This window comes from Rosa rugosa, chromosome 1 (assembly GCF_958449725.1).
Source record: "Rosa rugosa chromosome 1, drRosRugo1.1, whole genome shotgun sequence".
Lineage (NCBI taxonomy): Eukaryota > Viridiplantae > Streptophyta > Magnoliopsida > Rosales > Rosaceae > Rosa > Rosa rugosa.
Genome location: NC_084820.1, coordinates 40,350,055 through 40,375,846, shown reverse-complemented (window position 1 = coordinate 40,375,846; position 25,792 = coordinate 40,350,055). Strand labels below are relative to the sequence as shown.

General features: G+C 40.6%; 3 protein-coding genes and 1 pseudogene across 13 annotated transcripts; 2 read left to right on the top strand and 2 right to left on the bottom strand.

Annotated features, from left to right (window-relative positions):
* The first annotated feature begins 8,207 nt into the window (after nt 1-8,207).
* LOC133724894 (uncharacterized) lies at nt 8,208-10,943 on the top strand. 11 transcript variants are annotated; one of them, XR_009854100.1, is made up of 7 exons: nt 8,208-8,374; nt 8,461-8,531; nt 9,296-9,362; nt 9,570-9,707; nt 9,798-9,881; nt 10,010-10,179; nt 10,482-10,943. XR_009854100.1 is itself a non-coding variant. In XM_062151800.1 (4 exons), exons 1-4 carry the CDS (start codon nt 8,323-8,325, stop codon nt 10,578-10,580), a joined length of 306 nt encoding a protein of 101 aa, XP_062007784.1. In that variant the 5' UTR covers nt 8,208-8,322; the 3' UTR covers nt 10,581-10,943. The 11 variants fall into 11 exon arrangements, 2 of the variants coding, with proteins under 2 accessions (XP_062007784.1, XP_062007785.1); XR_009854095.1 differs by lacking the exon at nt 9,296-9,362 and having other exon boundaries at nt 8,457-8,531; nt 10,482-10,737; nt 10,901-10,943; XR_009854098.1 differs by having other exon boundaries at nt 8,457-8,531.
* A 559-nt stretch (nt 10,944-11,502) lies between these two features.
* On the bottom strand, nt 11,503-12,024 carry LOC133727888 (dormancy-associated protein 2-like). Its single transcript, XM_062155306.1, has one exon. The coding sequence runs from the start codon at nt 12,022-12,024 to the stop codon at nt 11,503-11,505; it is 522 nt and encodes a 173-aa protein (XP_062011290.1).
* Nucleotides 12,025-15,873: 3,849 nt separating this feature from the next.
* On the top strand, nt 15,874-20,832 carry LOC133724893 (pentatricopeptide repeat-containing protein At4g14850-like; annotated as a pseudogene).
* Nucleotides 20,833-21,241: 409 nt separating this feature from the next.
* LOC133727881 (glycine-rich protein DOT1-like) lies at nt 21,242-21,679 on the bottom strand. Its single transcript, XM_062155299.1, has one exon. The coding sequence runs from the start codon at nt 21,677-21,679 to the stop codon at nt 21,242-21,244; it is 438 nt and encodes a 145-aa protein (XP_062011283.1).
* Nucleotides 21,680-25,792: the final 4,113 nt, after the last annotated feature.

Below are 25,792 nucleotides of genomic sequence, written 5' to 3'. Positions count from 1 at the left end.
AAACGTTTTTATTATATTTCGGCATCTCAACCGTTCATTTTTTAGGCCCTAATGTGTAGATCACCTCTGCAAATTTTCAGCCAAATCGGTGATCGTTAAGGCATTCAAAACTGCAATTTACACGAACGGACCGAATCTGTCGAACCGGAACCGTTCGTATTTATAATGGTAAATTGTAGTTTTGGATGCCTTAACGATCATCAAATTAGCTGAAAATTTGCATAAGTGATCTATACATTAGGACCTAAAAACTGAACGGTTGAGATGTGAAAATATGATCGAAAAGTTGGTCTAATGCCCTATCCCTAGAAAATACCAAAAAAAAGGATCCCTCACTAGAAGGGTCCTGTATATATATATATATATATCATGTTTTCCTTCCATATGAACATCAGCCCAGCCAATTACTTGAGCTGCTGGGGTCATAATTCAATCTCAAAGATGAGAACAAGTTTCAATGTTTATGGAAGCTACGCATTGTTGGTTATTTAGAGCTTACGTTGAACAAGAATAAAGCTTGCTGATGAATCTTTTTGGCTTGTAGTTAAGAGGAAAGAGATTTTCTGATGATGTCTGCAATTCTGGAAAATTGTGTGTGTGTGAGAGAGAGAGAGAGAAGAATGGTTTTTTAAAGGGGTAAAGTAGGAAATAAAATTTTACAAAAATTAAGGGAGGTCTAGATAGTAAATTGGGAGGTCTAAATAGAACCACTCATTTTTTAAAGTGTGGGCAATGATGCAAACACTAAAGATCTAGGTGGTTCTAGTTGGACCTCCAAATTCAATATTTAGACCTCCATTTTTTTTTTCTATCGTTATTGGATTTTCTCAACTCATATGAAACAATAAATTAGGATAGAGAGAGAGAGAGAGAGAGAGAGATGTAAGCAGATTATGACGAGGCCTAGGTGTTTGAGGCCAATAGACCGAGGAACCGAACCGAATAACCGATAGACCGACGGGCCGGTTTGGGTTTTTGTCTGTTTCTTCACGGTTCGGGTCAAAACCGAACCGAATATTAAACAAACGGGTCGGTCTCGGTTTCGGATGTTACTGAGTTCGGGTAGACCGACTCGGACCGATATATTCACTTATACATGTGGCAGTATTTTATTGGTCTTTAATTTATACATGTGGATGGCCAAAAACCCTAACCTCAGCTCATTCTCTCTCATTTGCTCGATCATTCAACTCGAGCTCTCAACTATTCTTCCCCAATTTTCATCCCCAAACCCTAATTTCATCCCATTTCTTGCATCAATTGGTCCGATTTCTTCAATTCATCGATCATATCCTTCCCTAGACCCATGATTTTGACTCGAGCTCTCAACTTGTTTCAATCTGTCCCATAATTGAAAACCCTGAAACTCCAATGGCTTCAAATAAGTCATTACCAGATGGTGCAATTGCAACAAGCATGGCTTCAGGTAGTGCGCCGGCAAACCCAAATGCTATTGTTACGACAGGCTCCACGGCAGATGCAAGTAACTCCACCCCAAGTCCAGCATCTCGACCACTAGTTGACCCAGGGAAGGGGAAGAGGAATAAGGCTGAGAAGATGACAACAAAGTTTCGTTCTAAGGTTTGGGAGCACTTTGACAAAATTGAGAAGCCTCTTTTTGAGATGGTTGATGGGAAGATGCAGGAAACCCGAACTGTAACTCGTGCCCAATGTAAGTGAGTCTATGCGATTTTGTGTGATTTTGTCTTTTGAAAGCTGAAATTTTGTAGCATTTCATCGATTTTTGATATGGGTAGTTATGTTTTTGTGATTCAAATAATGGGTCTTTGGTGATTTGAAAAACTTGATGGTATTTTTTAGTGTTCGAAAAAGTGAGTTTGTGTTTGGGAATTAGGTGTGTTATTTGTGTTCTTACACTAAGCGGAGAGACCCATTTTGAAATCTGATAATGTTAGATTTCTTGTTGGTGGATTAGATGGTTTTGAAGTGGATTTGAATTAAAGCTGAGAGAGTTGAACACAAGTTGGACGATGGTGATGCACTTGTGTTTGAATTGGTTGACCGGTTGAACCCGGCCACAAGGATGAAAATACTCATTTGACTAAAACAAGGATGAAAATAAAAAGAATAAAAAAATTATTTTTTGTCAAAAAAGGGAAGAAAAAAAAAATCTGAAAAGATAGAAAATAAAAAATTTCAAAATAGAAAAATAAAAAAGTTCATATAGAGAAAATGACCAATGCGGGGGCGGGGAATCCCTCATTTGAAAATATCCCCTGATGGAGAATGGGGGCGGGGGAAATTTTGGGCGGGGGTGGGGGAAATTTTGGGCGGGGGTGGGGGAATCCCCCGTTTGCGAATTCCTGTATATGTAGTTGTAAGCCTCATCCCAGATACGCAATGACCATAAGGCCATACGGCTTTCACCATGACAGCACCGGATTTACAGTTGACAGAAGGATAACAGTCAACAAAATATCGCCAATTTGTGTGAAGGAAAAGAGGCCGCGTCATTGGGCCCACTTTGGTTCATTATGTTTCGATTCATTCCAGCCTACTCCATATTCTAAAGGGAAAATGTCTATTTACCCAAATTTGAGCTACACTAACCCCATTTACCCAAACATCTTATGAGATTGTCCACTTACCCAATAGTTTATATATATTTTACCCTAATACCCAATTAAGTATTTTTTTTTCTTGCTTTTCATTTATTTTTAGGACAATTTTGCCCTCTCCTTCATTGTCACTTTGAGAGAGAAGTCATCGGAGACCTTGCCGGACTCCGATGATAGGTGGCTGGCCGCGGCAACCGGTGACCTGAATCCGGCAACCGGTAACTGGAATCAAGCATCGGTTACTGGAATCTGGCAATCGGTGACTGGATTCTGGCGTCCGATTTTATTGCCCCCTAATAATACCCAGTAATCATATTATTGTCCCTCAATAAAAATTTTATTTACCCCCAATAAACATTTTATTGCCCCCAATAATCATATTATTGCCCCCTAATAATCATATTATTGCAAAACTTTATTACCCGTAGTTGTATAGCAAAACTAACATAGTTGTATAGAATGTTAATAGTTTAGGTTTAAGACTCATTTTAATCTATTGAGGACCAGTAATTGATCCAAAAAAGAAATGTAAACAAAGTCCTAATCTCCCACACCACTCCCAAGCCTGCAACCCGGGCAAGAAGAAGAAGAAACAAAACCAGATTAGATGAGCTTTCTCTCTTGCAACCATGTCGAGCTCAAGACCCTCACCGACACCATCCACCATCTAGGCCTCGGTCCTAATCTCCCACACCACTCCCAAGCCTGCAACCCTGGCAAGAAGAAGAAGAAACAAAACCAGATCAGTGGAGCTTTCTCTCTCGAAACCTTGTCGAGCTTAAGACCCTCACCAACACCATCCACCATCCAGGCCTCAGCCTCGACCTCTTCTACACCAAGCCTTCCAGCTCCCACTTTCTCCTCTCCGCCGGCGACCGCCAGGGCCACATCGCCATCCTCGACCTCCTCCTTAAATCCCTGGCCCTTTGGTTCGACTCCGACACCAACAACAACTTCCGCCTCGCCGTCCACGCTCTCTGCTCGGTCCAGGCCCGACCCTGGAACAGAACCGGAACCACTGGAAGCCAAAAAAATTAAATCCCAACCATCAAAAATTCACAAAATAATAAGAATGTGAAATTGCAAGTGTGAAAATCGCCGGACCTTGAAGCTCCGGAATCGATTGGGTTTGGGACAAGAGGTTGATGGTGGAGTCGGACTCCGCGACGGATCTGTTTGGCTCCAATTTTGTTGCAGCTGGTCAACAGTCTCTTTTCTTGCGCGGGCGTGCCAGCACCGTCGGGTGCGGTCGTCGGGGGTGTCCCTTGACCTGACTTCTGTTGAGCGATTGTAGACGAGGAGAGCACCAACCTCGTCGCGGGATTCTTTGTGCCTCGTGGCGAGGACTTTTGCTGAGCTTCTTGAAAATCACAATCGATACTCGATGTTGTAGATCGAGCAGAGCGAGAACCACTGGGAAGTGAGGAGAACTTGCTAAAGCGTGACTTTAGCTTGGCTGGGTTGCTAGAGCGTTACCCTTGCTTGGCTGGTTCTGTAACCGTTGTGGTTGCGGCACTACCGTCGGCTCCCGAGGAGACTAGGACCGAAGTACGTTGGCAGAGGGTTTGGTGGTACTGAAAGTCGGCTTCTGAGAAGACTAGGACTAGGAGTGTGATCACCGGTAAGAGAAAGAGAAGGAGAGGAGTTGCTCTTAGAGAGGTTGCTCTAGAGAGAACTTAGATCATCTTAGAGATGTTTTGATGTTGTGAATGTGTGTCTAGAATGAGAGGAGAATGTGTTTATATAGGGAAGAAAAAGAAGAGTGAAATGATGAGTGGAATAAAAATAATGAAAGTGGAGTATGAAAGTGATTTGTAAAATATGGAAAAGATAGAGAAATGATGAAATGAAAGCAAAGCATGAAGGTGCAGAAACATGGAAGTGATGATGATCTATTAAAGAGATTGTAGTAGAAAAATATATCCAAGGAAAAAAAGAAAAGCATCTAGCTTTCTTCATGTGGGTAGGAAACATGAACATGTGAATATTAAGCTGGTTTTAGGTCAGTTTCTGCCCCTTTATTCCTTCAATTATTTCTCCAACAAGACTTCAGAATGAGCTTCGACTTCTTCATAAAAAATGTTCCACTATGAGTGTAAATCATCCTGAAAAAGTTTCAGAGCTTTATTCCATGCTGTTGGGCCGGAAATGCTGCTGGACCTCTTACAGGTCCAGTTTTCCAGTTTTGCTTCTGTAGAAAATTGGACTGATTGTTTGAAGGCCTTCCACTCAAAACTAGCTCTGTCACTCTTCATAAGAAATTATCCTTGGGATGTCTAGTATTAATCTGGAAAGTTTTAGCTCATTTAGATTTCATTTGGTTAGTCTTCCGCCCCTCCTTCCTTGTTTAGCTCGGTTTCTCCTAGCCGAAGTAGGAAAATGTGCTAAAGTTAACTTTTCATGCTTCCATGCTTCCATAGTAGGCTTTATTTAGCCTCTAAATATATATTTCGAGCTTGTCGACAATATATAGCTTGAGCCACTGACATTGACTCAATTTTTCCAACACATGCCTTGTCAGGCCAAAATGTTCATTTTGGATCCAAACAGGATCGAAGGAACTTGAGGAGCAAGTGGAGGTCGCGGACTCGGAGGAATGAGAACTCAGCGCGGACCTCCCTCAGTCAGCTTCGGAGCGCGAGCTTGACCTCACGGTAGACTCTCTGGGTGGTCAAGGAGTTGACCAGATCGCCGACGGCGGTGGACGGTGAGTCTGATGGGATTCTGGCGAGGGCTTGGGTGTGATTCCCTCGGTCCATTGGGGCTTCTGAGAGAGAGAGAGAGCGATGAGTTTCAGTTTAATTGATAGGGCAAAACTGTCATTAAATGTTAAATTGGATAAATAGGAGTAAAATACTTTTAGTGGAGTAAGTGGTAGTATAATATTGGCCCAAATTTAGGCATTGGGTCAATATCCCTATTCTAAATATATTAAAGCTCTTAGCACTATTTATAAAGGGCTAAATACTAATTAGTACCCTGTGATTTAGGTCCAAAATCAATTCAGTCCCTGGACTTCTAATTTCATCAAAAACACCCCTGCACTTTCAATTTTGATCTAATAGGTCCAATTCGTTAATATTCTTTCAAATAGTTGGATTATTTGTTGAAAAACTATTTATTTTTAATAGTATGACTCACTCCTAAATTGACAATGCAAACCACCTTGACACCACATCATAAAACATAGGCCATATATGATCCACATTAACAAGTTAAATAACTCAATGGTCGGAAAACTAACAAATTGGACCTATTAGATCAAAATTGAAAGTGCAGGGGTGCTTTTGATGAAATTAGAAGTTCAGGGACTGAATTGATTTTGGACCTAAACCACAGGGTAGTAATTTGTATTTAGCCCATTTATAAATGTTCATAATGGTACGAAATGACGCTTTTTTTTTTTGTAGGGTCATTGACCAAAAGCCCCAAAATGAGCCAAAGTTATCCTACTTACCCCAGCAACAAATTTTTATTCTCACTAACCCAATTTAAATTGAAATGACTATTCTGCCCACTTCCTAATTAAATAACTACAGCTACTGGTACTCTCTATCTCTCTCCTCCATTCGATCTCTTTCTCCTCTTTGTCTCTCTCTCCAGACTCTCCCCTTCTCTCTCTATGAAACCAAATCGCTCTCTCTCTCTCTCTCTGTCTCTCTCTCACATCCTCCCAAGCATATCGGAGAAAACTCTCTCTCTCGGAGTCCGACTGTGTTGCGGTGGTGTCGAACCCAGACCGGGTCGAGTTCCTGGCCGGTCTTTTGTTCCACAATTCGATGGAGGTTCGAGTCAACTCGGCAGCGTGCATCTTCTTCTTCTTCTTCTTCATCTTCGTCTTCAGCTCTCAAATCTCGATTCGAATTTCGGCGATTTAGCAAAGCTTCAGAGCCATGGGAAATGGTAAATCCATAAAGGATAGAGATGATGAGTTTGGCAAACAAGGAAAGAAAATCTAGCAGAGACGAAGAAAAAGGGTTTTAGTCTTTTTAGAGAGAGAAAGTTAGAGAGAGAGGGGTAACTATTTGGTTTTTTCTGCTGCTTTTTTTTTTTCACCGAGTCATCAACCCGGTTCTTCCACCTTGCAGATATACGCAGTCCGACTATTGATTGGGGTGCCCAAATCAATTTCTAGCTTCTTTTTTTATTTTTTTTAAGTAACAGGATAGAAGGAAAGAAAAAAGAAGTTTTGAATGTCTATTGCCCCCAAATAGAAGTCTATTACCCCTCTATTGGAGGGCAATAGATGGCTGTTGTCCCTCTATTAGGGGGCAATAGATGTCTATTGGGAGCAAAAAAACTTTTCGGTGAGATTTTCAGCAAATTCCGGTGGGCGGCAGCCGGTGACCAGAATCCGGCGAAAGTTTACAGGAATCCGGCGGCCGGTGACCGGACTCCGGCGAAGTCTCCCATGGTTTCTCTCTCTTCAATTTTTTTTCTCTTTCTCTAAGTAACAAAGGGGTAAGGGTAAAATGGTATTAAAAAAAAATTAAAAAACGAAGAAAAAAAAATCTTAATGGGGTATTAGGGAAGACCTCATTAGAGTGTTTTGGGTAAGAGAGAATTAAAAAATGGTTTGTCTAAGTGTACCCAGCTATTTATTTATATCCAATAATATTTAATTAAATTCAGCTAAATTTTCTAAAATACCCTCATCTTGTACCCAACAACATCTTCTTCCCTTTCTTACTCGTCGGTTAGAAACCCAGATTGGGTTTCCAGATGTTCTGGTAAGAATGTGTACCTGGAGCAATTCTACGGTGCTTATTGCTTAAGTTTCAAATATACTTAAGTTTTTGGCTTAACTGATTTTCAATTAAAGCAGAATAACTTTACTCAAGAGTTAAGAAAGGTGGAATTGATACCCAAAATCAAGAATATTAGATTGCAGGAGTCCCGTTCCCTTGGTCAGTAGCTGACCAGGGATTATTTGCTCAACTACCGTTCGATTGAAATCGGATGGTAGTTGAGCAAATAATAGCTGACCAGGGGAACATCAGCGTAGATTGCAGTAGTACATAGAAGAAGAAACTAAGAGTACTTCATCCCCAGACAAAACAACCTCAAACTTGATGTTGTGCTAATAAAACTCCAACTCTTGAATTCCCACTACAAAAATTCCCTGCAAAAATCAAACCTCACCGCACCCTCTTATCAAACCCCCATTTCCAGTTCGCCACATCAAAACTTTAATCCCACCAATGGACAACAATGCCAACAACTGCAACACCACCACTGCCATTACCACCCATCAAGTCCAGTACGCCACCTACCCTTCCACCCAGGCCCCGCCGCCTCCTTTGTCGTCCTCCGTCGTGGCACCGCCGTTCCATTACCTCCTCCAGGCCCAGCAACACCTCCTCTACACGACTTGACTCAGTGCTAAGTATAAGATATTGGAAAGATTTTTTTTGTGTCAGTGTTTAGCGATGGGGGCATAATGGGAAACTAGTCAAATTTGTTTTATATATTTTTAATTTAAATAGATTGCTGGGTGTACATAGATTTTTGCTGGGTATATTTAGAAGCACCCTTAAAAAAACTTAATGGGATAAGTGGGAAAAAAATCTCTAAAAATGGTGTAAATGGACAAAAACCGTTTTTGGTAATCACAGCCTTGCCATGCGTAGTAGACTCGGCTGTTTTTTCTTCTTTCGCTCTCCTCGCCTCTGCATCCGAGGATGGAAATTTCCAGAGCTTCTTTGCTCCACGAAGAGAAAGAGAGAGAGCGCGAAGGGAAGATATGTTAACCGAAGAATCTGGTGCTTCACGTTGCTGGATACGACAGTGTCAAGGTCGGTTCTTGCTTAATCCGATTTCTTTATGGGTTGTTAATCATGCGATTGTTGGTTTAATAATTTTCATGTTCTTCTCTAGCAAGGATTGCGGTTGGCTACCTGCATCCAGGATAGTGGTGTCAGAGAAATCAAGCCCAAGAGTAGTACAATCATGGTACAAAGCTTCACTGATTCTTGATTGTTTTCTGCGTTTTGGTTTTTCTTGCATTTGGGATTTTTGGTTGAAATGCTCTGTTTTCTGGTTTGATTCTTTGCAATGGGTTATGGAATTTGACTGTGTATTTAGTAAAATTTTTAATCATTTTCTTTTTGGGTTTTGTTTATTATGATTCCTAACTCTGTCTTCTGGTTTTGACTTTCTGGTTTTGCATTCAGATTCGGGCTCCAATGCTCTGTTTTTAGCTTGGTTCTTTACAATGGGTGGTTGGTTTTCAGTTTTAACTGTGTTGTCGAATTTTAGTGGGGTTGGTTTGTTTAGGGTTTAGGGTTGGCTATTTGGCCTTTGTAGGGTTGCAGCTGCTAATGGCTTGGTTTGGTTGAATGCACTGAATAGTAAAGGGTAGAAATTTGTGAAATATGGTCTCCTATAATTGCATGAATTCAATATCAAAAATTGACTCCTGATATAAATTATCTATTCCCAAAGGCAACAATCAGATGACCAAAAATGGTTAGCAAGAATTCCATAAAAAAAGTTGACTGAAACAACTAGAAAATTATACTAATCAAAACTTCCTTAGTAATAAGAAAAAGAATGATTTAGATTCGTGTGTGTGTGTGTGTATATATATATATTGTTGTTATTCCATGTAAGTAGGTTGTTATTTGGAATATGTAGTGTATTTGGAATATGGAAACACTACAGACTGACAGCACACCGGAGGGTCACAGCCTGATAATTACTGATGTTTGATTTAGACCAAATTCCACTCAGTTTGCAACTTCTTCATTTGACACAACTGTGCAACTTTGGGATGCCGCTGAAGTAAATTCTATGCTTCCATTGCTTTCTAATGTAGTCAATTTTACCATGAAAGTTTTATGTTGCCCTTCATAGTTCTTCATTTCTTTTCACAAATGAAAATCTCGATTCTGATTGAAATATAGTGGTTCACCTTGGCTGAAAATTATTAATTTTCTTTGATTTCTGAAGTGTTTGAGTTCATTATTGCGGCCAAATTATTGTTTACAGACATATACAGGACATACCTCGCATTTAATGTCACTTGATTTCCACCCTAAGAACAATGACCTTTTCTGCTCATGTGACGCGAACAATGAGATTCACTTTTGAAATATTAATCAGTATTCGTGCGTTCGTGTTTCTAAGGTTAAATTTTGGGATCTACTTTAATTCTTTGAAAGTTTCCAGTAATTCTGGTTTGTTTTTGTTCTAAATCTTAGTCATTTAATGATGCAGGGAAGTTCAGCACAGGTGAGGTTCCAGCCAAGAATTGGACAATTTACCGATGCTGAGAGTGATAGGCAGACACATTCACTGCAGGTATGATTAGCTGCTATTTATTTCACTAAATTCTTAACGGTTTCGTTGATCTGTTGACCTGCAAAAAATGTGTTATATTGTCATATGTTGTTACTAATCAGACAACACAATATTTTGAACTTAAACAGGGCAATCCACAGAATTGCACTCTCTTTGTTGGGATACAAATGTGGCTTCGGTCAGTCAAGAGTGTCAGAGTGTGGTCATTAGTCCTCTAGAAAGTGCATTCACGAGCTCAGTTCTATATCCATGAAAATGTTTGGTGGAGTTATATAGTTTTATAATTGTCCTGCATTTAGTAAGTGCCATCAAGTAAATATTTGGTTCTTTTAGCTAGCAGATAGAATTCTCTAGCTATTTATTAAAACAAAATAGAGCATGGTACTCTCCCACATTTATACTGTTCTGATGAAAAATATGAAACTGGCGTATTAATCATCGATCTTAGGTTGTTCCTGCTAATTTCTTTTAAGCTGTAATTAAATCAGTGCTATTCAAGCTTTCCCTTAATGTTTTTGTAGAAGTGCAATGCAAATTGGTATTTAAAATGTGTAGATGTACAGCCCCTTTTTATTCTGAAAGTTTTCCATTCTTTTGCAGGAAACTCTAGAAGCTAAGATTAAGATGCTCAGGAAGAAGCTGACCTTTAAAGCAACTCCAATGCCTAACGCTGATCCTCTTTCTGATATCTCTAGGTAGTTGTTCAAGTCTGTAGCACCTGTTGAGTTTAAGGATCTGTAGATTCTGCAGATTGCTGACAGAAGCAAGGAATGCTGTTACTAACATTACCAAAGAGGTCAAGGTACCTAAGATGGGTCAACTTGCCTATGAAATTTGAAAGCTCATCAATTCTTAGGTTATGCAGATCTAACACACACAAGCACCTCAAGTTTGAAATGATTGTATTGTGACGATGCTTGATCCTGAAGTGGTAATGCTGATTTCAATTTCACATTGGTTGACTTATTGCCAAATCAATTATGTGGACTATTTAATTGTTCTTCTTTTTCTACAAACAGTGAACAACATTTCCCAAGAATAGAATCATTGTATGCACCCTTAGTTCTGTGCCATACATTAGTTTTCTGCATGCCTTTTGTTAGCATTATGGCTGGTCTCTTGATCTTGACAAGTGAATGCATTCAGCTTATTGTCTTGCTTCAACTGATTGAACGAGCTCATCAACAGGGTTACAGGGCCTTATATACAAGATTATTAACAACAAATCCCGCGGCATAGCGCGGGCGATTTTGCTAGTTTATTTCTAGAGAAGACGACTGTGTGTATTGATGAATTATAGGAGCTTGTTACCAAGATACCACGTGCATTTCCCACCATAATAATGACCACCACCTCTTTTGTTCTTGCTAGACGAATCACAAGCAAATAACATTTGAACTGATACGACTGGGACGGATATCAGGATCACCGTGCAGATAAAGAGAACACACACACTTGCAATACATTTGGAAGGATCGCAACACAATTCAAACTGAGCCTGACAACTAAGATTACAAGATTAACTAACAAAAAAAATAAAAATGATGTCCGCCACCGAAATGATATCAGCCACTGTGTCCACCACCGCCATGATGTCTACCACCGCCGTGATGTGTACTACCTACATCGTGATACCGCCCCCGTGATGTCCACCGCCTACATGATGATGTCCACCGCCTACATCGTGATGTCCACCGCCTACATGATGATGTCCACCGCCCCCGTGATGTCCACCGCCCACATGGTGATGTCCACCGCCGCCATGATGTGCGCCGCCTACATGGTGATGCCCGCCGCCGCCATGATGTGCACCACCTACATCATGTCCACCACCTGTGTGATGGCCGCCGCCGCCTCCATCTTGACCATCTCCACAGCCACCATCTGCACCATCCCCGCCGCCTCCATCTGCACCATCCTCGCCGCCTCCATCTGCACCATCCCCGCCGCCTCCATCTGCACCATGTCTTTTCTTGTTGCGAGATGAAGTACCACAAGCAAATATTGCTAATGGTATGACCGAGAGGGATATCAGAATCATCATACAGAAGAAGAACAAACCTCCAGAGTGCAGGCCCCCCGAGTATTCTGGCACTATACCCTCTGCATGTCCACCACCAAAAACAACATATTTTCTGGACATTATTGCTTCTTCTTCTTCTTCTTCTTCTTCTTCTTCTTCAAGGTATGGGTTACAGATTTAGTAGCTATAGGATAACATCCAAACATATACATAAACTGGGTTTGGGATCAGCTTCAAATTTATGGTTGACTGTGTCTTAGCTATGCACGCAAAGCTGATCCCAAACCCAGCTTCCTAGAAATTTCTCTTGACTTTCGATCACGCCCCCCCTTTTTTTCCAGTCCAACAAGCCTTTGACTAAGAACCTAAGTTTCATCATTTTCCATCTTAAGGGTATTTTTAATCATTGTGCGTGTTATTGATCTTGTATTACGTAGAAGCAAAATTACAAAACTAGTTGAATAAAGTGTTGGTAGAAGTATCAAATTCTACTCCTCATCTCGCATTGAATCAAAGGAAAAAGAAAAATAAAGAATCTCTTTAATCATTCTTCTTAGAATAACACCTTTGTACGAACATTGTCAGCATTTTTGTTTTTTTTTGGGGACTTGGCTTGACATATGGTGGATACATCATGGTTTCAAGATAAATGCATATTTATTCCAAGATAATGATAGAAAAAAACATGCTAAACATACCAATTTTTCCAATCATGCACATAATATATCTGGCACATTACTGAAAGTCTCCTCATTATTAAGTATATTTTTATTTGGGGTTATCTATAATACTTTATTATACACTCATTTTACATCTAATTGAACTAAAATTACAAATTAATTGAATCAAATTTCTGAATTGACAACAAAATTACCACATTCGTTTTACACTATTTACATATAATTGAACCAAGTTACCACATTGACAACAATTTGTTCATAAACTTGTAAAAATATCGTAAGTGGCATAATTACCTCTAATATAACTAAAATTACACAAGCAATGACTCTCCTTATAACAATAACAACAAATTTGTTCTCATATTTGTAAATGTGTGTATGACATACAAGTAGGTACTGTAAATTTTTTTTTTTAATTTTTTTTTTTTTTTTTTTTACTACTTAACAACTGGAAATACACACTAGCTAATTGTCTGTGAGTCAACTCTCAAACATATTGTGCATTACTTAATGTCTCCTCATTATTAAGTATTCTTAGGGTCATGTTGAGGAGCCTTCCTTAGTTCCTTTGTACATGTTTCTCCAAAGCAGCTAGCTAGCCAGTTACCAATCAATTAATAAGACAATGGGCACCCTTTGAAATGCCCTTTGCCGCCCACCCCTTTACTTTTCTACCACGTGTATTTTTGTAAACGATGGTTAACAATTATAGAACTAAATTGAATTAATAAAATGAATTTACATAGAGGAATGAAGAAAATCTAGAAAAGATCGGACCTTTCTTCTTCCTCTTCTTCCACTAAAACAACTCAACAAATTCTACTGTTTTTCATCAGTTTAGATCGAAAGGTTTATCTTAGACTCATGTGCATGTAAACACCCATAGATAAAAGTTGGGTCTACAGTTCTACACACTACTGGGTTTCCATGGGTTGAACTGTATCTTAACGGGCTGAAAGTTGAAGCTGCATGCCTTGAAAGTAAATGTGCAGTGATCAAAAAGAGGTTTTGGGAAGAGTAGGGCTTTTGGGTTTATGAAAGCAGAAGAGGGGTGGATGATTGATGAAAAATTTGTTATTAGAAATGCAAATTACAATTTTCTATGACACTTTCTACGTCATTGTAAATAGTCATCATTAGGTTATTAGTTTTGATTCTCTTACTAAGACTACAGAATGTTCTTGTAAATTATGGCCAATACCAGGTATATAAGCAGTAATTTCAAATCTAGAGGTTAAGCGTACTTTGGCAATTTTACGTAAGGTAGAGTTTGGTTTTTTGGGGGTGATAGTGGACCGGGCATTGCTAAGACTTGGTGCATGAGATTAACATTTATTTATTTATTTATTTTTGTTGCTTAGTAACTTTAGTTCCAACTATCCAAGAATTGTGGGTTAGCCACTAATCCCCATGGTACGATAATTTGGAACATAATATTTTCTTATCCTGACAACGATACGTACGCTTGCGTAAATGTGTATCAAGTTAGTGAGCATAGGAATGAAAAGGAAGTTTGACAAATATTGGCTCAAACTTGAAGATTTGAACAAGAGTCTGCTGATTGCAGTGCTGGTGGACCCAAGATACAACCTTCTATATCTCAAGTATTTTTTCCCCTAAGTTGTAGCAAGATAAGAACATGGCAGCTGTGATGGTTGCTAAGATTAAAAGCACCTTTCTTCAGCTATAATATGAGTATGCTGATAATGATCCAAAGGATGCACATGCATCTTTGGATGCCACAATAGCCTAAATTCAATAATGCAAATGTCATTGCTTCTGAGGAGAACAGCTATACTGCAAACATGCACGAGTTTATATGATGCTTCGACAAGAAAATGATGTAGTAGAGATTACAAATGAGGTTGACAAGTATTTGTTGGAGGCATCTAAAGACCCTGAAAATGCATAGTTCAAAGTACTCAACTGGTGGAAACTAGAAAGAGAACGTAGGAAGGTATCCTATCTTAGATAGCAGGAGATGTCTTCGCTATTCTAGCATCAACTCTGGCTAGTGAGAATGCTTTCAGCATTGGGAAAAGGGTTATTGACCCTTTTAGGCCATCATTAAATCCTAAAATCGTTGAGGCACTTATCTGCTGCTCAGATTGATTGAGAGCTAATGAATGCTCAACTAGTCTTCATAGAGCCTACTAGGACTGAACTTGATGTTTAAGCTGAATTGGAGAAGATGGAGTTACGTAACATTTTTATGCTCAATATCGTACTTTCTTATGTTCTGCCTTTTTTGCTTTTGAAGTTTAACTATAGTTACTAATGTTTGTAATTAAAATATGTGTTAGTGAACCAGAATTAGTGTTAACTGTTAACAGAGATTGAAGAATGAAGTCAATGAGTGTAGAAAGGGGTGAAGAACTATTGCTGGCCTACTTGAGTAAGTTGGAAATATAAAGACTTTTGTCATATTCATAATCAATATTGATTTCATCTTATATTTTCTAGTTGAGTAAGTTGGAATCTGTGATGTTGTTTGCATCACCATAATATGTGATTTCAATATTGTCATATTCATAATCAATATTGCAGGATTGTTGTTATATTTTCATCTCATATTGATCTTAAAATCTATCTAAATTGCACTATTGCAGGTTCTATTGGGCATGCAGTCACATGGGCAGGTGCTTTCTTCCTAACTGAAGATTGAATGCTGGAGTTTAAAACTGCCTTGGAGGTCTCCAGTTTCTGAAATTTGATCATTTTATTCTGTAACTTAAAACTTCTTTTATATTTGGGTCTATAAACTTAAAGTTTGGATAATTGGTTGCTCTTGTGCTTGCTTGGTTTTGATTTTTGAATTTGGACTTGCAAACTTATAAAGTTGTTGACTTGTTACAGTTGCTTTGGATTTCATATTTAATTGTTGTTGTAGTTGCTTGCTTGCTTTGGATTTCATATCTAGTTGTTACCCAGAATATTGGGCCTTGAAAATAACCTAAAAATGTAATTTTTAGGCCTTGGAAAATAATCGAAACGGAAACGGTCCAATCCGAAAAATTCGTCCCAGCCCATTTTAAATCAGTGCTCTGTTCGAATTTTAGCCCAACTGACTAAATCGGATCGAAAACAGTTTGGGCCTCAAACCGACCCACCCTGATTATGCCCAGCCTTTCGCAAACCAAAGTGGCACCTGTACCAAAACGCTAACCGATAACCTACACTATTTCAAGCCCAAATTTAGGTTCAAAAACCCAACCCCACAATCCTGACACGTTTCTCGCCACCATCTCCCGCTCTCTCAGTTTGCCGGTGGTTTTCCAGTAGCTCTAATTCGAATTTTCGCACTCCATAGTCTCCATTCTTAAACAAATCACGGACGCTCCTCATGTTCGCCTAACTTTCTCGTCACCTTTGTCCCAAAACCATGACCTTACACACCAACAATGCCATGACCTCACTCCCAACTCCCTCGCCTCCTTTCTCCAATCAGCCGTCTCCACTCGCTCTTCTCTTCTGGGCCGAGCCGCCCCCGCCCATATCATCAGAACCCTCCAACCCCCACACCCCTCCTTCCTCTCCAACCACCTCGTCAACATGTACTCCAAACTCGACCTCCCCAACTCCGCCCCCAACTCGTCCTCCACCTCACCCCCTCTCCCACCCGCTCCGTCGTCACCTGGACCGCCCTCATCGCCGGCCTTGTCCACAACCGTCATTTCGCCTCCGCTCTCCTCCACTTCGCTAACATGCGCCGCGACTCCGTCCGCCCCAACGACTTCACCTTCCCCTGCGCCTTCAAGGCCTCCGGCTTGCTTCGTCTCCCAGTGGTCGGAAAACAGGTGCATGCCCTCGCCGTCAAGGCGGGGCAGATATGTGATGTCTTTGTTGGGTGCAGTGCTTTTGATATGTACTGCAAAACTGGGCTGAGAGACGATGCAGGGAAAGTGTTTGATGAAATGCCTGAGAGACCTTGCTACTTGGAATGCCTACATTTCGAATGCGGTGCTGGACCGCCGGCCGGTGAGTGCTGTAAACAAGTTTATTGAGTTTGTGAGGGCGGGTGGGGAGCCGAATTCGATTACCTTCTGTGCATTTCTCAATGCTTGTTCGGATACGTCGGCTTTGGAACTTGGGAGGCAGTTACATGGGTTTGTGATGCGATGTGGGTTTGGGGAAGATGTGTCAGTGCTCAATGGGCTTGTGGATTTTTACGGGAAGTGTCAGGATGTTGGGTCGTCTAAGATGGTTTTCGATAGAATTGGTGAGGCTAATCATGTCTCTTGGTGCTCCATGGTGGCTGCTTATGTGCAAAATTATGAGGAGGAGAAGGCTTGTGAGTTGTTTTTGCGGGCTAGGAGAGAAGGGGTTGAGCCGACGGATTTTATGGTTTCGAGTGTTCTGAGTGCTTGTTCTGGACTCGCGTGGCTTGAACAGGGTAGGTCAGTTCATGCGCTTGCGGTGAAGGCTTGTGTGGACGGAAATGTCGTTGTTGGGAGTGCGCTTGTGGACATGTATGGAAAATGTGGGAGTATAGAAGATGCCGAGTGTGCATTTGATGCGATGCCTTCAAGGAACTTGATCAGTTGGAATGCGATGGTGGGTGGGTATACGCATCAAGGACATGCCGACATGGCTTTGGCATTGTTTGAGGAGATGAGTGCCGGAAGCCATGAGGTTAAACCGAATTATGTCACATTGGTGTGTATATTATCAGCATGTAGTAGGGCGGGGGCTGTGCAAAAGGGCATGCAGATCTTTGATTCAATGAAACAGAGGTATGGTGTTGAACCAGGGGCAGAGCATTATGCATGTGTTGCGGACTTGCTAGGGCGAGCGGGGATGGTAGAGCGCCCTTACGAGTTTATTACAAAGATGCCAATTCATCCAACCATTTCCATTTGGGGGGCTCTTCTTGGGGCTTGTAAAATGTATAGGAAGCCAGAATTGGGGAAGATTGCGGCTGACAAGTTATTTGAACTTGATCCTAAAGACTGGCAACCATGTGGTGCTTTCTAATTTGCTTGCAGCAACTGGCAGGTACGAAAAAGCCTACTGTCGTTTTATACCATTCCTTTTCATTTGAAATGCTATGTAGCTTATCGAATATGTTACTTCTTTGGTAGCAGAAGACACTGCACATAGAATCTGTCTGCTCATAACCAAAGTACCTCTAGAAGTCTGATGCTAGAGGACTACAGTTTTTCACCTACATTGTTGCACATAGATGGTAGTTGATATATAATCAACATCTGGTCACCATCATGAATTCATGATATAATAGGAACATATTAGAATATGGTTCCTTAGAATTGCTCATACCTAGAATCCTTGAGGCCATGGTTTTGACGTTTTATTACACACAATCATAAGGATTTGGGAATTGGGAGCCAATGAGACATTGTTTTTGCTTTCATTATTTTGGCCTTAAGGCCTTTGCCTCCTTTATTTAAACAACTTGATTAACCAATGCAGGTGGGAAGAAGCCACTCTTGTGAGAAAGGAGATGAAAGATGTTGGCATAAAAAAGGGTGCAGGCTACAGCTGGATCGCAGTCAAGAATGCAGTCCACATCTTCCAAGCAAAGGACACCTCCCATGAAATGAACTCTGAAATTCAGGCAATGGTGACCTATTTAAGGAGGAAAATGCAGGAAGCTGGGTACGTTCCGGACACAAATTTTGCTCTGTTTGAGTTAGAAGAAGAAGAGAAAGTATTGGAAGTTTGGTACCACAGTGAGAAGATTGCCCTTGCCTTTGGCCTCATATCTATCCCTTCTGGGTTGCCCATAAGGATTAACAAGAACCTTAGGATCTGTGGAGATTGCCATGGTGCAATCAAATTCATATCAGGTATTGTAGACAGAGAAATTATTGTCAGGGATAACAATCGTTTTCATCACTTTAGAGATGGTCATTGCTCCTGTAGAGATTATTGGTGATTAATGTATAAGATTGCTCAACTTAATTTTAGTGCATCCAACTCACATGTTGCGATAAAATTCAACAATATTACTCTATAAGGTGTGTTTGGATGGGGAGTGAGAGTCTGGAATTCCATTGAAACTCAGCATTTCACAATTTCTTCCTTCCACTTTCGGAGTTCGGTATCCCGGCCCATGAAATCAGCATGATGTACAGAAAACATAGTGGAAATTGGAGCTGTAGATTTGCGACTTCAATTCCCACAAAACAGGGGCCATTCCATTCAAGCAGGAAATTCTCTTTTTTCCATGCACCGAAGACTTGCAGTAAAATTTCATCCAAAACCACCCTGGGTCTCTGTAACGCTAGCTACAAGCCTACAAACATTGCAGAGCCTTCCAACCCAGCACTCCCAAAGTTTTTGTTAGCTCTTATGCTTGTGTTCTCTTCTTCTGGCTAAAGGTTAGATTTCAACCTCTATCCCCTATTTATCTGTTTTTGTATTGAAAATGCAAATGAACTGATTGGGTGCAGATTTTGGCTTTTGAATGGGATTACTGATTCATATTAGGCTATGTGATTGTAAGCCATTAGGAATGGGTTTTGTGATTTCTATGCTATGTTGAATGAGAAAATTGTGGGACATGAAATTCCCACTATGAATTTTGCCATTGAATTTTGTATGCTTCCTGTTTATGGATTTCACGATTGAAGTTTAATATGATTATTTGAATATAAGGGAATGCTTTTTCTTTCGTTGTGGTGTTGAGTCCAAGCAAATGTTTGATAAACTTGGGAAGAAAAGGAGTTTGAGTTGGATTCTTGTGGTTATAATATTTGTATTCATGGTTATAGGTGTTGGAAATTCTGGGTACGTACTAAATTAAACCTCTTCAAATAAATGAAAGACTCTTAACTCAGTGTCAGTTGGTCATGGTTAAGCAGATGTGATCTTGTTTTGTTTTTTCTTTGTTTCTTTCTTTTAAAGATAAATTTTTATTGAGAAGGAATTGAGGGAATAACTCACCAACGTAATGTTTGCAATTTCCAATACACAACCACTTCACAGGCCGCTGAAATTTTTTTCTGACATGCTAAATCACCAAGCATCAAAACTGCATTTCTATTATAAGCAAATAAGATCAATTTCTGCTTTTCCAAAATGGCTTTGCGACTAAAGTGAAATACATTGATTAACCTTGATATCCTCGGTGATGAACAATAAAGCTAGAAACTTGGAGATCATAAGGTTATGTCTGTTCTGAGTCTACATGAAAAATTTATGGATGTGCTTTTTCGTTCTTTGAGCTCTAGATTTAGTTTAATCTGTTCCCTTTTTTTTTTTGTTAAATGCAAATCATGATATTAAGTGTTTTTTTTTTTCCTCTCTCTCTCTCTCTCTCTGAGATGAATGCGGTAATATTAGTTGATACTTGATAACATGTATGTTTAATATGTTTACATATTTAAACAGTATGAGAAATACTACAAAAATGTTTGGCCTGAATGGGGTATGGGAGTGAAGTACTTGCAATACTGGATTTTACTGGTGAGCAACAAATAAGGTGCTTGGTTTATAGAGAATGACAAGCAATTTCTTAAGATGAAGTAAGTTCCAGTTGGGAGAGAATAGAGGATGATGTTCATTTAAGTGGATCGTAGAATATTTTTCCAGCATAATAATTATTCATTAAAGTTGATATGGGAAAATGTGTTTGTTGCAATGGTTTTGGTTGTTAATAAATCAACTTGCTGGGTTGCATTTAATAGCATGTTAATTACCTCCTTGTTAATATATTATATGGTGCCACAGATGAGTTGTCTGCAGCAATTGCAGAACAAAGATTTAAAAAGAACAAAGGAGTTGAGTTGTCTGCTAGAAGGATGCGTCTGTGGTACAGTGCTGTAATCGCACATGATGGACTTATCAGTTTCCAGCCAGTCCACAAACCCTAGCAGCTGCGCAGCACACAGTTGAGAACGTACATGTGATGTAAGTCCAGGTGAAAATCAGCTTTTGAAAGCATTAATTAGATCAGAGATTCCCAATCGGGAAAAGAACAGACAGCTGCTTCCATTAGATGATGAAGCCCAGAGATCGGAACTTATCTCCCTCTCAGAACCCATGCCCTGAGATCAGAACTCATCTCCCTGTCAGAACCCATCCCCTGACTCCTTCCTAGTTGTTGATGCCCAAAACCTATACATTTTGTGACCATTAATTTCAATTAATGCCCCTGTATTTCAGAATGGATTCATTTGTCCCTCTGTTTGAGATTTCTTTGTATGTGCTAAAGTTTATTGTGATTCTTAGTTGGTGGCGTTGTTGACTGCACAAGTAATGGTTGAGTTTGGATGCTGGATTTCTATCTTATTTTTAATTGTTGACAAAGATAAGCTAGGAACTAATAATGTCAAGGAACTCTTACTATCATTTGATTCATTCTAATTCAGTTGGTTAACTCACTTATTTTCTGAACTCTGCAATAACCTAATACCTTATCAAGAAGGCTTCTCAGCCCTATTTCAAGGAAAATATTGTTTTGATCTAATACATATTCTATTTATTTATGGAAGATGAGCAAAATAGCACAAAATACACGTTAAATATAATTAAGTGGGTTGAGATTTAGGACAAATAAGTTGGATGAGATTTAGGACACATGGAGAGGATTACAACACTAATACACATCAGAACTTACCAATTAGCGTGCTAATTAGCATCAACTCATACCTGAGGTACGTACTAATCTAGTCTACAAGTTCAATTCTTAATTATTAATTTCCACCACAACCGCCCCCACCGCAACCCCCACCACCACAACCACCGCCGCCGCAACCCCCGCCACCATCATTTCCACCACCGCTGTGTCCTCCACAACCGCCGCCTCCACCATGCCCACCATGTCCATGTCCACCTCCATCACCACCACTAGCAGTGCCAACTCCATAAATACCAGTCGCACACACAAGACCCCCATAGTTTTTACTGCCACCAGTATTCTTTTTTTTCTTTTGGTCGAGGCCACCAATATTCTTGGAGTTTCCTTTCTTCTTGCCAGAGGAATCACCACAAGCAAAGATTACAAATGATATGACTGAGAGGGACATTAGGATCATCATGCAGAGGAAGAACACACCTCCAGAACTACTCGGTAGCAAAAGACCACCTACATGATCAGCACTATCACCTACAGCAGCAATTGCCCTAGCCATTTTTGTTTCTGCGAGTTGGTATAATTATTTGTGCGAGCTCGGAGTATAAATATATAGATCCTAGAGGAATTTATTTTACATGGTCCAGTCGTCTCATGCTTTTTCTATGAAACCATTGCACCTACCTACTTCGAGTGATCGATCATTCTATTCTCATTTGCAATATCTATCTGGAATGTAAAAGGCACGCTGAACTGAATAGGCCAAACAATACTATCACCACGCGATCAGAGTGAAGAGGCCTTGCTCAGTTACCTTTGACTGAAAATAAAAATCGATATCCAAGGACCAAGGTCGACAAAAGCAATTCCTAAGCCATTTCGACTCTGACAACAAAAAAAAAAAAACTAATGGTACGTAGAATTTTCGCGTAGAAATGATCTCTATTAGAATTGCCAATTTATAATTATTTAATATTGAAGTGAAATGCATTGAGAATGAATACCGTAATTAAAGTAGGTGAATAACTAATTAAGTGTTCAAGTAAACCCTAATTTGTGTTTGGTCCAAACTCTAGGTTACTTGACCTAGTGGTAATAGGGTTAAATTAGAAGGATCTAGATTCCTATTCAATGTACGATTACTTTCCTTGTATGATTGAGATTCTATGCATTGTAATCCTCTATATAAAGAGGCCCCTATTATCAATGAGAATACACAGCAATTTCCTCTCAATTTCTGATTCCCTAAAACACATTATCAGCACGAAGCCCTAACCCTGAAACCCTAAATTCGTAACCTTCAAATCTCAGAAACCATCGCCGCCTACCTTGAAGCTCTCAATCTCAGGAACCCAGAACCGGCGGCGCCACCCCCAAAACCGGCCGGAATCAACCTGAACCGGCCACCGGAAGTGTTCAAACCGGCCTCCCAAGAAGAATCCGAAGATCTCCTGCGTGGTTCGCCATCTTCCCATCCACCCTTCACTGCCACCTTTTGTCAGTAGCTGCACCTCGTCCCCAGATTCCGGAACCTGAAAAATCACCACCGGAACCGGCCTAAATTCAACCAAACCGGCCACCGGCGTCTACTTGACTCGAACCGGCAAAGAAAAAAAAAAAAAAAAAGGAAACCTTGCGCAGCCCAAGCCCACGTGCAACAGCCCACTGACTAGCCCACGTGCAGCAGCCAAGCAGCCAAGCCGCCTGCCCACGTGCACCTGCCAAAAAAAAAAAAAAAGGAAAGAAAAAGAAAGAAAGAAGTGGGCCGGAAAGAAGAAAGAAAAAGAAAGAAAGTGGTGGGCTGGAAAGCAGAAAGAAAAAAAAGAAGAAGAAGAGAAAGAAAAAAAAAAAGGGAGAGGAAGCCCACGCCCACATTCGAGGTATTTTTTTATTTAATTTCTTTTGCTTCCGTAATTTCAATATCTTTTCTTTTTCTCGGGGACTTCCAACATCCCTTCTTCTACCCCCCCTTTCTTCTTCATAGGGGAGACCAGTAGCCGAACTGTGGGGGTTCGTGCTCACTCCAAGCTTGGAGCTTGTAGAGTCCTCCAAACTTAGAGTTTGTTGAGAAGAAAACGATCGACCACATACATCGTTGTTTCGATCTAATCCAAAACCCCTCTTGGAATCGGATTTTCTTGGAAGCGACTACGCTCAGAAAATCCCTAATTTCTTGGAAACGACTACGCTCAGAAATTTAATAGTTTTTCGTGGTAGCCTTTTTCGCTCCGAAACTAACCCTAATCTTGTGTTGTTTTTCAGTATGAGTAACCTGAACAAGTTAAACTTCGTTCCACTAGAGACAACTGGCGCAGGATACCATAGGTGGGTCCGAGATGTGCGCCAACATCTTAAGGCTGATGGACTTCTGGGAGCCATCCAAGAGCCTAGTCAGAACGTGCTTTCCATTGAGCAAGCTACTGCTTTTGAAGCAAAACAAGCTAAAGCCATAATTCTCATGACAAGGCACATGAATGACGCGCTCCAAAGTGAATACCTCAATGAGGAAGACCCAAGAAAGCTATGGGTAGAACTTGAGCAGCGATTTGGCAACGTTCGTGACTCCCTGCTTCCTGATTTAGAAGTGCGATGGCATAGCCTCCGCTTTTGTGATTTCAAGTCTGTACTTGATTATAACTCGGAAGCTCTTCGTATCAAGTCTCTGATGGAGTTTTGTGGCCAAGCCATAACTGATACGATGTTGATCGAGAAGACTCTCTCTACCTTCCCCGTCTCTGCCCTGATGATTTCAAAGAATTATTGGATTGATGTAAATGCAGGACGTATCACAAGGTTTCATGAGCTCATTGGCGCCATGAACGTAGCTGAAAAGCACGACAATATTCTTGTGAAGAACTATAATGCTAGACCCGTGGGAACTAAGTCTATTCCGGAGTCTAACTATAGTTGCGCCCCCAATGGAGGACGCAAGGAGCGAAACCCTAAGAATAGGGACAATTCTAGACGTTCTGGTCCATATTCTCGCCCTAAAGAGGAAGGAAATCGCCAAGAGAGGCGTGCACGGAACCGTGGAGGTCAACGTGTGAAGAAAGAGAGAGGCGGAGCCTCCGACCATGGAGGTAACGCCACCAAGAGCATAGGTCGTCCAAATCGCGCCCCAATGGAACCTCGATCAAGGGAGCCTAACCATAATGATGTTTGTTTTCGATGTGGATCAACTGAACATTGGGCCAAAGCATGTAAAGCACCCCAGAATGTTGCAAACGCATACAATACGTATCATGAAGCAAGGGAGGCAAATTACATGGAACAAGAAGATCAAGATGGCGATCTGGATCTAAGGGTGGAAGACTACATGGATCAAGACCCAGAAACTGGCGATTTTGATTAAGTCTTTTTATTTTCCAAGAGATGTAGGCAATTGCCATATTATGTAGTAGATGCCAATGATATTAGTCTTTCTTCAAAGTAGGCGTACTGAATGTAAGTGTGATGTCTAGGAAGGTTTTGAGATAAGTGGTACTTAAGCGAGCCTTGCTCCACCGACATCTCTCTACTCACCTGGTCACATTTGCATTGGAATTACCGGAATGAGTTAGACGACTACCATTGTTTTGCATTAGCTAGTTTATTGGATTAGATTTTCTTTGGTCAAAGAGACAATGTTGTAACTCTGTTGGCTTATGAATAAAATTTCGAGTTCTTTATGACTCCACTTTGATTCTGAGCATATGACTTTTGTGACTACGATGGCTGGGCCATCAGTATTAATTCAAGGACATGGAATAGCCCAAGTTCCACTTGCCAAATGACACCTTAATTACTGTCACAGAAACTCTCTACGCTCGCAGGGCCAATCGCACCTATGAATAGCCAACGGAAATGAGTTCCTTTGCAATACCTCTAATGATTGCGAACAAAGGCGCATCTTAGAAAAGTTTATGTGTCTCTCTAGTGGACTTTATGTCACTATTCGAGCTATTAAATCCAATAAAGTTATGAGAGAAGATCTCTTGGATTTAGACACATATTGGCTTTGTCACGACAGGATAGATCATCCTAGTCATGATATGATGATCCGTCTACAACAGACTTCACATGGACATCTTTTCTATCGAGCAAAATGAAGCATGAATCAAAAGTTGATTCTTGGATTAAGTGTGACCGACGCTGCTGCCTAGGGCACCGCCTCCGTCCACCACCAGCCTAGGGCTGGCATAGTCCCTATCCATGACGCCATGGATGGCGTCCATCATGGTGATGGCGCCCCAGGTGATGCTGCAATCACCAATTTTGCTTCAAATAGCGTTTCAGACGCTCAGGCCCAACCAAAATCTTCATTGGTTACTTCTAAAGCCTCTCGCTCATTTTACAAAGCCCATTCCTTAGGGAAACTAGGACTGAGACCGTCCTATGCAAAGGATATGAAAATACTCATTATGTTCTTACATAGAATCCGCAGGGATTCTCTGGACTGATTCAACCAACTTGCGGACGTTTAAATATCTCATGATGTTGGTTGACATGCAAACACGCTGGTCACGTGTTGTGCCATTGTCCACTTGTAATGCTGCTTATGAAACACTCCTAGCACACATCATATGACAACGAGCTCACTCCCCGAATCATCCTATTCAGTCAATTGGATTTGACTATGCTAGTGAGTTTACATCGAAGACTTTCGATGGTTATTGCATTGGGACTGATGTTA

Bases quoted from the DNA above. Each gene is read 5' to 3' on its own strand.
- LOC133724894 (XM_062151800.1), top strand. From the start codon at position 8,323: ATGTTAACCGAAGAATCTGGTGCTTCACGTTGCTGGATACGACAGTGT. The intron at 8,532-9,797 runs GTACAAAGCTTC...TTAATGATGCAG, and splicing joins CCAAGAGTAGTACAATCATG to GGAAGTTCAGCACAGGTGAG. The intron at 9,882-10,481 runs GTATGATTAGCT...ATTCTTTTGCAG, and splicing joins GGCAGACACATTCACTGCAG to GAAACTCTAGAAGCTAAGAT.
- LOC133727888 (XM_062155306.1), bottom strand. From the start codon at position 12,024: ATGTCCAGAAAATATGTTGTTTTTGGTGGTGGACATGCAGAGGGTATA.
- LOC133727881 (XM_062155299.1), bottom strand. From the start codon at position 21,679: ATGGCTAGGGCAATTGCTGCTGTAGGTGATAGTGCTGATCATGTAGGT.